The sequence below is a fragment of the Myotis yumanensis genome, unplaced genomic scaffold (genome assembly GCF_028538775.1).
Source record: "Myotis yumanensis isolate MYYU_CA2020_CCGP unplaced genomic scaffold, mMyoYum1.0.hap1 SCAF_3, whole genome shotgun sequence".
Lineage (NCBI taxonomy): Eukaryota > Metazoa > Chordata > Mammalia > Chiroptera > Vespertilionidae > Myotis > Myotis yumanensis.
Genome location: NW_027223754.1, coordinates 191,891,136 through 191,905,695, shown reverse-complemented (window position 1 = coordinate 191,905,695; position 14,560 = coordinate 191,891,136). Strand labels below are relative to the sequence as shown.

The 14,560-nt window shown below is 39.7% G+C and overlaps 1 protein-coding gene across 1 annotated transcript in view; it reads right to left on the bottom strand.

The window, feature by feature from the left end:
• Positions 1-14,560, bottom strand: part of LOC139007354 (alpha-2-macroglobulin-like) — a 55,678-nt gene that overhangs the window by 38,177 nt on the left and 2,941 nt on the right. Inside the window, exons 2-14 of the mRNA XM_070410708.1 lie at positions 13,992-14,175; positions 12,693-12,852; positions 12,479-12,531; positions 11,484-11,504; positions 11,049-11,217; positions 10,537-10,621; positions 9,885-10,005; positions 8,785-8,899; positions 8,525-8,634; positions 6,434-6,595; positions 2,141-2,368; positions 1,644-1,707; positions 169-311 (exon numbers count right to left, since the gene is read on the bottom strand). Of these exons, the coding sequence (XP_070266809.1) occupies positions 169-311; positions 1,644-1,707; positions 2,141-2,368; positions 6,434-6,595; positions 8,525-8,634; positions 8,785-8,899; positions 9,885-10,005; positions 10,537-10,621; positions 11,049-11,217; positions 11,484-11,504; positions 12,479-12,531; positions 12,693-12,852; positions 13,992-14,175 (1,615 nt within the window). The remainder of the gene's footprint in view (positions 1-168; positions 312-1,643; positions 1,708-2,140; positions 2,369-6,433; positions 6,596-8,524; positions 8,635-8,784; positions 8,900-9,884; positions 10,006-10,536; positions 10,622-11,048; positions 11,218-11,483; positions 11,505-12,478; positions 12,532-12,692; positions 12,853-13,991; positions 14,176-14,560) is intronic.

Sequence of the window (14,560 nt, the reverse complement as noted above, 5' to 3'; positions counted from 1 at the left end):
TGCACTAGGAGTCCAGGGACATGGCTTCTTAATGTGACTCTGCCATTACCTTGCTGAAGTCCTGTGGGAGTTCATTTAACCCCTTTGGTCCCAATGCTTGCATGTAGAAAATAATAACGATAGGTACCTCTAATTTAATGTGAAAAGTTTATGGTATGAAGCACCCACCTTGTTGGCCAGACAGTTTTCAACCTCATATTTTGCAGAATCCCCGACCACTTCCCCATCAGGTAAAATGGCATAGATGAGCAATCGAGCGACTGGAGCGATGTCTGGTTCCACAGGGACCGACACAGAAAAATGGCCTCTCACTGGAGCACAGAGACAGTGAGAAAGGGATTACGGGTTAGGTATATCCCCAGGGCTAACGTGGATGTTTTCTAGTGCACAAAGCCAGTTAGGAGCCTAGTTGATTAATACCATTGCTATTAGTAGGTGTAATAGATATATTAAACAGCATGTAACAAATAGATGACTATCCCTAATAACTCTATATCTCTAAGAACTCTAGCTTTAGGGAAAAAGAAGCCTTATTAAAAGTCCCCTTTTCTCTCTTAAATGATTTATCACCAATTTTAAAGTTTTTATATAAAGTTCTGATGCTATCTAAGCTTATGGAGACATCTTGGTTGCCATTTGATCTAGACCTCACATTAGAGAAGGGAAATAGAAGGTGAAGCTGTGAATTATAATATTAAGTGTTTAACACATTGTATTTATCCTTATGTCCTTTTTAAACCTCCATGAACAGTATATTCTCTTTTTTTTTTTCTTAAGAGGAACATAGTGCTTCTTTGGAAGTTATTTTTTGATGTCTACATAGATTCTTTAGAGGTTGCATCAAACTTCTGTACATCTTCTGTGTTGCTATGAAAAAGCAACAGGAGAGTAGGTCACTGTTAGTTTTCTAGTAGGTGTTCTTTCAGACTTTCTTGGAATAGGAGAAACCATCAGAGATTTATATTGTTCCACATTCGTTCATGGGAAGAGTGCAATTCAATGGTAGAAGTACCCAATTAAATTCTTCATAAACTGTAACTATCTTCGAAAAGGAAAAATTATATACAACTATAAATAACTCAGCACAAAACCTAGTACATAGAAAGCACTCCCAAGTTTTACCTTCAATCCATTGATTAAAACTATTTTGATATGTTGTTTTGCAAAGGTGGTTCATGAATATTTATGGTTTGAAAGTTTGGAATAAGAATGGATGATAAGAAATACTACATTTACATTTTAAATAATCTGAACAGAATACACTGAAGGAAAAGACATATTGGGTGAAAAAAGAAACACTTTTCTCCTCTCAACTTCTTCTTTTTTTTAAAATCGTATCTTTATTGATTTTAGAGAGGAAGGGAGAGGGAAAGAGATATAGAAGCATCAATGATGAGAGAGAATCATTGATTGGCTGCCTCCTGCACATCCCGTAATGGGGATCAAGCCCACAATCCAGGCATGTGCCCTTGACCGGAATCAAACCTGGGACCCTTCAGTCTGAAGGCTGACACTCTATCCACTGAACCAAACCAGCTAGGGGTTAGACGTAGATTGCCTCTCTTTATTTGAAACAAATCCTGGAATTTCTGCAGTGTAAGGTTGAATGTGTCAGAATGAGGTGGAATTATGAAAATACTCACTGTCTTCCTGCTTCACAGGCAGTACTTGAAACCCAGTTCGGACAATGCCTCCCTTTGCCATTATCTGGAAAAAAACCCCAAAAACAAAGGCAATGAAAGGATCTTAACTCAATTCTTGCCCTCTATGTGACATGCTTATTTTTTTGAACCCCTGCTAGCAAGAATTAATTAACCCTGTAGGGCAGTGGTTCTCAACCTTTCTAATGCTGAGACCCTTTAATACTGTTCCTCATGTTGTGGTGACCCCCAATTTCATTGTTACAAATTGAACATAATTAAAGCATAGTGATTAATCACAAAAACAATATGTAATTATATATGTGTTTTCCGATGGTCTGAGGCGACCCCCAAAGGGGTCGCGACCCACAGGTTGAGAACCGCTGCTGTAGGGAGTCAAGCTTTCAGAAGAGAAACAGACTTTCTCAAGAGCTTATAAATCTTGCCCCACAGACAGCGTTTGTCTACAGATGACTCAGTGCCGTGGTCCGCCTTCTCACCAGGTAATAGAACGTGAGCTCCCTTAGCTCCTTCAGGACCTGTCCATTCAGAACATAATGTGCTTGGATAGTTTGAGTTTGGCCACAGCGCAGTTCATCAGTTATGGTCTCAAGGTGGACAAAGCTCTTGCTGGGAGAGAATACACGAGTAGCAGTGTGATAAGCGTCTCTGTGCTCTTCTGTCAGCCATTGGTCGTCATAACAATGGTTCTGATCCTTGTATTTGACCTAATGAATTAGGAAAAACAGTATTATAGTATAGTTTATATCTCACAGAGAATCAGTGTTCTCACAAAACTGTATTAGTTGACTGTCCTACCTAAACTAGTACCTAGAGTCTAGTAACAAGTGAGAGAGAAGCCCCCTCCTTTTTTGGTTTATCTCTACTGCAGGCGTGGTTTGTGCCTTTACATTGAAGAGGTTCCTAGGGTTGCTGTTGATATTTTTGAAGAACATAAAGGGAGACATCCTTTGCTCTGACTAGCTTCCTTGACATTTCTTTGGCCAATTTAATGTGCAGAGACACTATGAAGCCTCTTTGAGGAGACTTAAATAATGTCCAAAAACTGAAGAATCACATTCACAAATTGAAGTCAATGCCTCATTCATGCTGAGTTTCAAGTAGGTATTATGAGTAAATGTAATATTGCAACATTAAGGTTCTGAGGAAACTTTCTATAAATAGCATTAGTTCAAGCTGAAACCGGTTTGGCTCAGTGGATACAGCGTCGGCCTGCGGACTGAAGGGTCCCAGGTTCGATTCCGGTCAGGGGCATGTGCCTGGGTTGCGGGCACATCCCCAGTAGATGTGCAGGAGGCAGCTGATCGATGTTTCTCTCTCATTGATGTTTCTGACTCTCTGTCTCTCTCCCTTCTTCTCTGTAAAAAATCAATAAAATATTTTTTAAAAAAATAGCATTAGTTCAAGAGTTGAGGTGGTAACTTGGCTAAAGTCTACCTCTGTCAAGCTGTCTTAGATGGATTCTTTTTAATGCTTATTGTGATTCTGGACTCCTGAGCTCCTTAGATATTATTTGGGTTGTATTTCAGTTTTTCTCCATGTAGAAGTTGTTAGTGTTTTTTTCTTCTTTGGGCTTCCAGTACCCTCATCTTCACCTCCCAAGTGGCATGAGTGAATCTTTGGTCAGCCAACCATTTTGTTCATATCTCAATGTATATTCCAGTGATAACATATAAATGCTCATTAAACAGAGTAAGCATTTAACAATAATATTTTCATTTTTTTTAGGACTAGCACAGTGCCTAGTACAGAGAAGGTATTTGAGATAGTTCCTAATAAAATAAATGAGTAAACATTCAATTTTCTCTTATTAAATGTATAGGCTTGTGTGACAATTATTTACAGCTTAATTAATAAAATATTATTTATTCCTCTTTATATTTATAGTAGAGGCCCGGTGCATGAAATTCGTGCACTGGGGGGTGAGGTTCCCTCAGCCCAGCCTGCCCCTGTCACAGTCCGGGAGCCCTCAGTGGATGTCCTACTAATGGCCACAGTCTGGCAGCAGAGGCTCGGAGCAGGCGTCCTGTGTGTGTGTGTGTGTGTGTGTGTGTGTGTGTGTACCTACTGGGGGTCTGCCCCCAGCCACATTGGAGGCTCAGAGCAGGCACTGTGTGTGTGTGTGTGTGTGTGTGTGTGTGTGTGTGTGTGTGCTGGGGGCCTGCCCCCAGCCACACCATGGATGCTTGGAGCAGGAGCCCCTCTATGTTGATCTCTCAGACTCCTGGCCTCCACTGCATGTTGTATTCTACCTTGAGCTATGGCCAGGATGGGGGTGCTGCTTGCAAGCCGGGCTTTCCTGCTCCCGGATCGCCATGGCGACCAGGGAGCAGGCCCAGCTGGGGGCTGCCCACAGGCTAGGCTTTCCCGCTCCCAGGTCTCCATGGCAACCGGGGAGCAGGCCCACCTTGGAGCTGCCCGCAGGCCGGGCTTGCTCTCCTGCTCCCGGATCCCCATGGCGACCAGGGAGCAGGCCCAGCTGGGGGCTGACCGCAGGCTGGGCTTTCCTGCTTCTGTTTCAGGCCCAGCTTGGGGCTGCCCACAGGCCAGGCTTGCTTTCCTGCTCCCAGATCAGGCGCAGCTGGGGGCTGCCTACAGGCCGAACTTTTCTACTTACCCATGGCCGGATTACCACAGCGACCCAGGGCCCAGTGGCACTTTCCTGCTCTCCAATAGTCATAGGGTCCCAGCTGGGGACGGGGCTTAGCAGTGCGGGGCTTAGATGGCACGGGGGTCCCGGCTGAGGGCTCAGGTGGCTCACAGGGGTCCCAGCTGGGGGCGGGGCTTATACCCCACTTCCCAGGGCTGCACATGGGGCCCGGATGGCAGCTCGCACTGTCCCGCCTTGCCTCTAATATAGGATAGAGGCCTGGTGCACGGGTGGGGGCCGGCTGGTTCTGCCCTGAAAGTGTCCCGGATCAGGGTGGGGGTCCCACTTGGTCGCCTGGCCAGCCTGGATGACGGGCTGATGGCTGTTTGCAGCTGGTCACACCCCCTTCAAAGTGGGGATCCCCACTGGGGTGCCTGGCCAGTCTGGGTGAGGGCCTGAGAGCCATTTTTAGGCTGGAGGGCAACTTAAGCTCCCAGCCTCTCCTTTTTTTCTTTTTTCTTTTTTTATTCTGGGATTTATTTACCTTCTATAGCTGTCACTGGAGCTGAGAGCCGGCTCCAGCTCTGAGGGCTGAAAGCAGGTTTCTGGGTCTGTTTGGCTTCTATAATTGAAACTCTGTTGCCATCACAGCAGCTCTAAGCTCTGAGGCCGAAGCTGGCTGAAAGCAGGTCTCTGGAGCTTGTTTAGCGTCTGTAATTGCAACATAGTTTCTTAGACTGCAGCTCAGAACCGGGCTGCGGCAGGCGGGGAACCTTGGCTTCCTTCATCACTGGAGCAAGGAAGCCTCCTGTTCGCTTTACCTGTGTGGTTGCCGGCCGCCATCTTGGTTGGCAGTTAATTTGCATATCCTGCTGATTAGCCAGTGGGAAGGGTGTCGGGGTTATGGTCAATTTGCATGTTTCTCTTTTATTAGATAGGATGAGAAATTACAACAGATAGGGGGTTTTCATCACTATTACTCTGCAATATCTATTGTGTAGCCATATACCCATAAATGTGTATCTACATCTTCCTTGCTGAATAGAGGACTGTATGCTATAAAAAGCAAACTAGATGGGTATGGAGAGTGTGGAGAAAATTAGAATAGCAGGACAAAAATAAAGTAAGGACAATAATTTATGCAGTTAAAGTGCTAATGATGTTAAAATTGGCTTTTACAGCAACAATATTTAGCAGTTAAAGGGGCTCACTAGGTGCTTTAATATGTAGTATCTCTAATCTCACAACAATTCTAAGAGTTGTGTCCATTTTACAGATAAGAAAATGAAGTATAGAGGTTTTTAGTCATTTGCTCTTAAAAAGAGTTGAGCCAGGATTTTAATCTTATTTATTTCATTCTGGAACCTACACCTTAAAAAAAAACTGTGGTAAGAAACATACAACATAAAATTATCATTTTACCATTTTACGTACAGTTTGGTAGTGTGAAGTAGTGTGCAACGGATCTTCAAAATTTTTTCACCTTGTAAAACTAAAACTCTACATCCATTAAACAACAGCTTCTAACTTCTCCTTTCCAGTCACAGAAAGCTGCCATTCTACTTTATATTTCTATGACTTTGACTCTTTAAAATACATTGTATAAGTGGAATTACACAATATTTGTGTTTTTTTTTTGTGACTGGATATTTCACTTAGCATAATGTCATCAAAGTTCATCTATGTTATAGCATGTGACAGGATTTCCTTCCTTTTAAAGCTGAATTCTATTCCATTATATGTATATACCACCTTTTATTTATCTTCATCTGTTCAAAGATATTTGGGTTGCTTTCACTTTGTGGCTATTGTGACTAGTGCTGCTATGAACATGGGTGTGCAAATATGCATTTGAGACACCGATTTCAATTCTTGTGGCTATATTCCCCATAAGTGGGATTATGAGATCATATGATATTTCCATTTTTAATTTTTTGAAAAATTGCCATACTGATTTCGATAGCACCATTTTATATTGCCAGTAATAGTATACAAGAAGAACCCATACTTTTAACCACCAAACCTTTTTAATAAAGTTTTTCAAAGTTGACCTTAAATTGGTTTCTAGTTTCTAGTGTTTTTCTCTCCATGGGACTAAACAAACTTGGAGATCTCATCACTTTAGGTTGCAAGCATTTTTCAAGGCTACTTCATGTTATTGGTAACTTCTTTCCAAGCTTACCCTGACAGAGAGGGAGGATTCCTTAACATTGGTGGTGTTGATGGAGAACTGCGCTAGGCCAAACTGATCCGTGGTGGCATTGGAGGCATGGTTAGCTTCATTTGCTGTGATGTAGATGAGTTTATTTTGCATGGGGACACCTTTCCCATCCACGAGGCGCACCTGAAGATGAAAAGCTGTGGATCAGTTATATGGCTAATCTCCAATAGACACCCAACATATTCATTTTATCAGAAGTATTTATATGAGCGCATCCTATATGTTGAACACATTTCCAAGCATTGAAGCTATAGCAGTGAACAAAACAAAGGTCCTTCCACCGTAGAGCTTACAGTCTAGTAAGGGACAGATGTTAAATCAATGCATAAGTAACATACACTTATTTAGTAGTAATCAGTCCTAAGAAGAAAAATAAAGCAGTATTGTATGGAGCCAGGTGGGTATTTGAAACATCATGGGGACCACTCTGTAAAATACATGATGATCCATCCACTATGCTGCATATCTGGAATGAATACAGAATAATATTGAGTGTAAACTGTAGTTGAAAAATTAGAAAAAATAAAGCAGTTTAAAAGGATAGAGCGTGATGGAGATCATAATTGGGGTGACCTGAAAAATGTATTCTGGGTCTGTGTATCATATATCTTGCAGAGTCACAGAGCACAAGAATCATACAGCATTGAAAAATTTTAACCCACTGCCAAATTCAATTGAGCTCCTCTTATTCTGTGGCGGACAAGTAACTTTCTATGGTGTTGTGTTCTGTATAATAAGTGTACAAGTGAGCAATGTATACATTGTCCGGTAGGCATCTCTAGTTGTTTTATGCATGATATCTGCTTGTCAACCTAAATTTTCAATCTTTTGGAAGGTAGGCAGATATTATGAGGCACTTGCTATGTAAAAATGTAAAATTGAGAAGAAGCACACCATCCTAATAAAGGCTTAAAGTCACATTACTGTTAATATTAAACTCAGCAGATGAGTAGTCTAGTTCCTATTATGAAGATGTTCATTCCTTTCCAGTATAAGCTATTTATTATGGTAGCAAGAAGCACAGGGGCAGACTTGGATCAGTATGTGTAACTGATGAACAAAATCTAAGTTTGTCACTGAACTGCCAGTTACATGTACAAAGAGAAGGATAAAATTCTGATTTTTCTCTTCTAATGAGTCTTATGACTAATGGAACACTTATTTAGCAGGACTAAAATATAAAAAATGTACAATATACCCAAGAAATTTAAAATCATGAAGTGTACTTTCATTTTAGCATGTGACCAAAGTTTCTGAATATGTTTGCTGTCATAACATAATCAAAACATTCTAAAATTTACTCCTTCACTCCTTTGTTGAGTCTAGTCCCTCTGTCTTTCACACTCTCCGCAGCTGAAATTTTATAACATTTCCATTAAGAATATGACACACAGTCATTATACATGAGATACACCCAACTGTTATCTCAGACTCCTGGACTCAGAAAGGTCCATTTGCACATCTGCTTATACTAGAAAAATAACAATAAAATATTTCTCTGTAGATCTGTGAGAAAATTTATATTTTTAAAAGCTGGGAACCTTAAATAGCAGTATTTTACCCTTGTGTACACTGTTTTACTTGCACTTATAGAAAAAATATTATAAATACAATATCCATGAAAGAAATACTAGGTATTGTAGCATCTTTTATGCTCAAAATAAAAATTAAAACCATCTATTCATTCATTGCCATGTGAAATTAGTGTTGGAAGGATAATGTTTGTGGCCACCATGAATTCTGAGATGCTTGTGAGAAAATATCATAAAAATATGAGACTGCCTGCTAAGCTGTGGGAAGGAGATTGACTGACACCACACAATGCTGTTCCAGAAGTGACAAAAAAAACTTTCTAATTTTGCAGATGCTTTAGAATCATTCTATAGATTACATTTACAAATTTACAGAGGAACAGATATATTTGTGTGTGGTTTTATACCATTGCTTGTATTTATCAGCAGGTAACAATAACCAGGTATAGTTTTAGCAGCATATGCTGTGCTTATTAGATGATCATGCAAAGTTTGGTTTGTGAATTGAAAAATACTCCACCTGTCCAAAGAAGGGGATCCCTTGTCTGAAATGGGGGTCGACTTTCACAAATGAGAGTTGGGTGATAGTTCTTGTTATTTCACTGAGCCCTCTTCCAGTTAACTCCACCTCTGAAAGAAGAAGAAAAAAGAAAGTCATTTTTTGGAAGGATGATCGGACTGAACTTCTTATCCTACCTTCCCCCTTTCAAATCATACTTTGGCAAAGGATATAAATCAATGACCATTTCCTTTTCTCCCATACCCACATGGTACACAAACCTGTTCCTTCTTCTTTGATCTTGGCTTCCACTTCAAGTTCCATTTTCAAACCTTCTCTCTTCATCTGGAAGACCTTGGTTTTTACTTGCTGAGAGACGCAGCCCTGGCTGTTTAGCTAGGAGGGGATAGAATAAAATACAAGGACATAATACTAGACAGACCGGGGGTCAGTTAATCTGGTGGGATTTTTTTGGGGGGGGGGCAGGGAATATAATTTAGGTATTTCCTATAAGAATACAATACCTTTAGGGATTGGTTATTATTACATTTTACAACAGTATCTGGTTTATAATTGACAGGTGTGTTCCTCAGTATTTGAGATTTCTTAGCGTGAATGAGATACAAATGCCCTAAAATTTTGGTGATAAATCTTTTTTTTAATATATTTTTTTATTGATTTTTTACAGAGAGGAAGGGAGAGAGATAGAGAGTTAGAAACATCGATGAGAGAGAAACATCGATCAGCTGCCTCCTGCACACCCTCTACTGGGGATGTTCCCGCAACCCAGGTACATGCCCTTGACCAGAATCGAACCTTGGACCTTTCAGTCCGCAGGCCGACGCTCTATCCACTGAGCCAAACTGGTTTCGGCGGTGATAAATCTTACTGTAATAGGCGGCTAACCCTTCACCAAAATCTGGCTCCCCTTCCATAGTGTACAGCTATGGCTAGAAAATCGCTGCCTATCTGGGAATTGTGTTTCCTACCTCACTGGTATCTAGGTGGGGCCATGTGACAAGTTCTTGTTCATAGAAAGAATGAAACTGACATTCTTCCCAGAAAAGGTGATTAAAAGGTATGCTTTCCCCCACTCTTTCCTTCATACAAATGGATGTCAAAGATGGCTTTGGATACCAGTTATTGAAGTTGGCTCAGCTTCCATCATTCTGTGTGTTTGCTGCACCAAGAACATCCATAATAGACAATTATAAGAAATACATAATTCCTACTGTGCTAACTCACTTATTTTAAAACAACTATTATACCTAGCATAGAATTCTCTTATCAGGTGCTATCTTCCTGATTTAGCACCATGTTGTGACTCACTGCTTATTAACAATGCCTTCGTCATTAGTCCCTAGAAGAGTTTTCCACCTACCTTCTGACTTAATTTCTCACAGAGAGCTTGGGACTCTCCACCAAAACAGTTAGAAGGATCATAATACTTTCTGCACATGCTCATGGTCACACGTCCTGGGACTGGCTTTCCATATGTGTATCTGTCATAAGAACATCGCCAAATGAATCAAAGTAGACATTGAAAATCCACATTTCCGACCTATTTATATTTCCTCTTTTAGCTAAATTATATTTACTCCCGTCTCTTCCCTCTAATCTGCACTTTCCATTTGCAGGCTCAAACATTATTGAGCACAGTCAAGTAATGATCCTTCTCTTCTAGAATTCTCCAGTGCAACATGCTGAAACTTACTATAGTCTTCTTTTATCATGCCTTTTTCTCTTAATTTTTAATTTTCATCCAAAAAACTATCTTTTGTAGCCTAGTCTCTGTAAGTACAATTGCCTGTGCCATGATAGTTATAATGATGCTGGTAAGATTGTGAAAGAAAATAAGAAGAGAAAATAGGAAGGCAACAGGAAAGGAAAGTTCTAGAGGTGAGATGCTCTCATGTATTTCAAGTATTTGTGCTGTCACTGCTCCTAAAAACACTAGCCAAAATATCCCAAATGGTGAGTCTTTTAAAAATAATTTTCCCCAAGAAGATTTAAAAAAACCCCAAAACACTCACAGGCCACACACGGACACATTCACCTCTTTGTCCAAGATAGTGATTATCTTTGGCACTGTTACTTGCACTTCAAACTTGGGAAGCACTGTTGATAGGAGATAAAGGAAGTTTGTGATTAGTTTTCAACTTCTGGGGAATTAGTACTTTCAGGTTCTTTGTAACACTTCCCTAATAATATTTTAGGCTCCCGAAGAGGCAGCTCTCTTCTTCAATACATCTACCTTGCTCAAATGGAGACAGTTCGAAGAATGATCACAGACCCCTGTAATATTACTAAAACAAGGATGTTTTCTATTTCTTGGAGATGAAAAAATTGCTATAAATATAACTAAGCTATATAAAGTCCTATTCACAAAGCATTAATTGTCTTAATGGGAGTAAGGTATATAATTGTTCTACTCCAACCCCAGTCTCACCCAGGAAAAGTGAAAGGATTCAAAATAAACTCAAATTCTAGGCCCTAGAAGTTTAAATATGAAGAAAAATATTCCATGATTTTCCATAATTCATACCAAATTCCTCCACGGTGAAGGGGTGCTCTGCCGTTTCACCTGATTCTTTCTGTACCAGCACCTTATAGGAGCCCAGAAATGGCTCTGATGAGAGGGGAAAGGCCAATTGCTTGAGGCCACTCTCTAACTTGACCTTCTGCCATTGTGCGATGCGATTTCCTTTGGGGTCCTATGGGTGCATTAATTGAAAATTACAAAAGAGCTTAGAGCATTAGAGACAATTTAGGGAATCTATAGAAACTCTGTTATCCACAAAGAGGAAAATGGGATGGTCATAAGGAATGGGGAGGGGAGATGAGTTAGAACCATCTGTGTTACATGAGTTTGAAGGCTTCTCCATTAATGACAAGGATATTGTAAGAATCTCTCAAATAAGAACATTTTCCCTAAATTTATTACTTTACATGTAATTATGGAATGCTTCGTTTCACTTACCTCAATGGATACTAGTGGAATCTGAAAGAGAAAAGAGAAATAAAGGAGTTTAGAATTGTTCACAAGTATTCTCACTTCTGATTTATAAGCAAGGTAGTTTTATCTAGAATAACTTTACCCATAGTAAAACACATAAAATAATTACAGGTTAAGTTTTACAGAACTTTTAACTAATCATTTAAAAGCAATTAATAAGTAATGATAAGAACGTAATAGGCTGTCAGCAATAAATACATAGATGCACTTACCATTCATTGTGAATGGGATTTATTAATATTACTTAAATGTCTACGGCATCCCAGGGAAGTACACTCTTTTGCTTTGAAATTTCATAGGCTGAGAAGTAAAATACCAACAGAACTATAAGTAACTATGTTCAGACCCAAATATTAAGATGGACCACAGAATTCTTAGGTAGTTCTAAGAGTAAAGAAGAATGACAGTAGCTCCTCTGCTATCAATGTTTATTCATTATTAAAAAGTAATATTTATTAAGTGCCTACCATGTGCTGTGTGTCATTATAGGTTCTGGAAATATTGCAATGCACAAAAGAACAATATATCTACTTTCAAGGAGCTTACTTTCTAATAAGGAATGGATACAAAAGTATATATGTGTATACAGTTGATATACGTACATATATATATATATATATATATATATATAAAATTAATATACGTTAATCTGTATGTGTATGAGATTAATTGAGAACTTTCTAAGTTTAATTGGGTGACAGTTGCCTAAGTTCAGTACCAAGACAAAAAAACTTAATTACTCTCTTGACCAGAAATACTGTTTAAAATGAGGATCTTACATTATTCTAATGCCAGAAATTACTGTCCTCGATACCAGATTTATCGACTCCCTGATTCTCCCCCAGAACCCAAACAGACTCCCAACCAGGTTTTACAGAAAATAATGATTATATATATATATATATATATATATATATATATAGAGAGAGAGAGAGAGAGAGAGAGAGAGAGGGACTCACCAACTCACTCAGGGGGTGAAAATTTTCATCCAATGAGACAACACGAAACTTCACTGAAACAGAAATATTTTTTATCACTAGAAATCTTAAACCAGGCCTATAGGCTGGTAAGACAAACCATTAAGAAATCAGTATTACAGGACTTTTGATTGGGGAATACGTAGGGGAGGATCTTTCCGTTTTGAAGTTGTCCTGACTGTTGGCCTGTTTGTACCTGTCTGTCCTGGTTTGTAGATAGGTTTGTCTGTCTGGACAAAGACCAGGCTCTCTTGGTTTTTAACCAGCACTGTGGTCTGCCTTCTGAATTCGTGGGTTGCTCCTTTCACTTGGACAGAAAGAAACATTACCTCTTCACTGGATGGAGATCTTGGGACCTGAAATACAGGAGAGATCCGGAGAATCCATTCAGTCTTCAATGTTTCCTCCTCCATCCTTGTTGCACTCCTTCCTGGAGATATTGCCTCTTTTACTTAACTTCACTCCCTCATTCTTACCACAGAAAATTGGCATGAACAGAAATTATTTTTGTTATTTTACAAGTAGGGAGACAGGACATAAGATGGATGAAAATACCTCAGTAAGAAAGGTCATAAATGAGATTCACATCACCTTATAGATCAGTCTTGATTCAGTTATACACTAAACTTGACCAAGTTTTTACGTGCTGACAGGGCAAGGTAAAAGCATATTTAGGCCCATGAGAAAGAAAACTACAGTATTTTATTACTATAGGTTGTGGGCATTTTATATATCGGTGACGCTGAAGAGTTACTGGATATTTGCTCATGGTAATTTCTATAACTTTCACTCTTAGAAAGAGTATGGGGTGATGTATTCCTGTCAGCCCACCACTGGGGGCTTATGTTGAGTACTAGAGGCCTGTGGCACAAAAAGATTCTGCAATAGGCCTTCCCTTCCCCTGGCTGCCAGCACCAGTTTTCCTCTGGCACCTGGGACCCAGGCCTTTGCTCCAGCCGGAGCCTCCTTCAGGCCTTCGCTACTCCGGCTGGAGCTGTCTTCAAGCCTTCACTGCTCCGGCCGGAGCTGCCTTCAGTCTCCGCTCTGCGGCTTTGTGCCTATGTAGGCAAATTAACCGCCATCTTTGTTGGCAGTTAATTTGCATATCACTCTGATTAGCCAAAGGTGGGCATAGGCAAGGTATGGTCAATTTGCATCTTTGTCTATTATTAGATAGGATTGGCCGAGTTTGCTTTATTAATATTATTTTCTCATTTAATTTTAAGAAGTCACCTTTTCCCTTTGTCTAGTGCATGCTGCTTTTCTTTTTGCTAATAGAAACTTTCTTTGATCATTAAGTTGGTTTAAATAAGCTTATAAATATTTGTGTCTCATAAATCCCTGCATCGCTGCTTACTTTCTACTCTTAGTTGCTACATTTCATTCCTTTCTGACGTCCCTGCCAGCCTCTCAAAGCCTTATCTTGACTGAATTCTGGATCTCTGTGACCCTGACTAATAGAAACAAGTATATTAAGCCAAACAGCCATACTCACAGTGAAAGAGACACAGCGGAATAAGTCCTTTTCTGCCACCAGGTTAGTGAAGAGGCTCTCATTCTTCCTGAGAGAATCCAAGGAAACACTTACAGTCACTGTCTCATTCAGGTGGCTCAGAAGGATGCAGGCCTTCTCAGGGGTCTCAGTGTGGAGCAGGGAGGGGACCAGTGCCATATACTGCCTGGAAATGGGGAAATCCAATTAGAGGAGAGGCATTGTTCTCAACAGCAATATTTTCCATAAAAATTATGGGTACTATCATTAGTTCTATACCAAGAGAAGATGTATTGATAAGCATGAAATTAATCTTTGCTATTGAACAGTAAATATGAGAATTATTCCCCTGTCCATCACCAGTGCTATGGCAGTGAACATTTTGCTTGAGGTGAGCCTTAAATAGATTAAAATTAGTAGGTTTACCTTCCTTTAAGAAACCCCAAAATGTAGGTATCTGAATTAAAAAAAATAATGCTAATTATATATATATATATATATATATGTTGTAAATCTATTTTAAATTAGGATTTTTGTAGAAAGCAAGCAAGCTTTCAGGTGAGACACTGAAA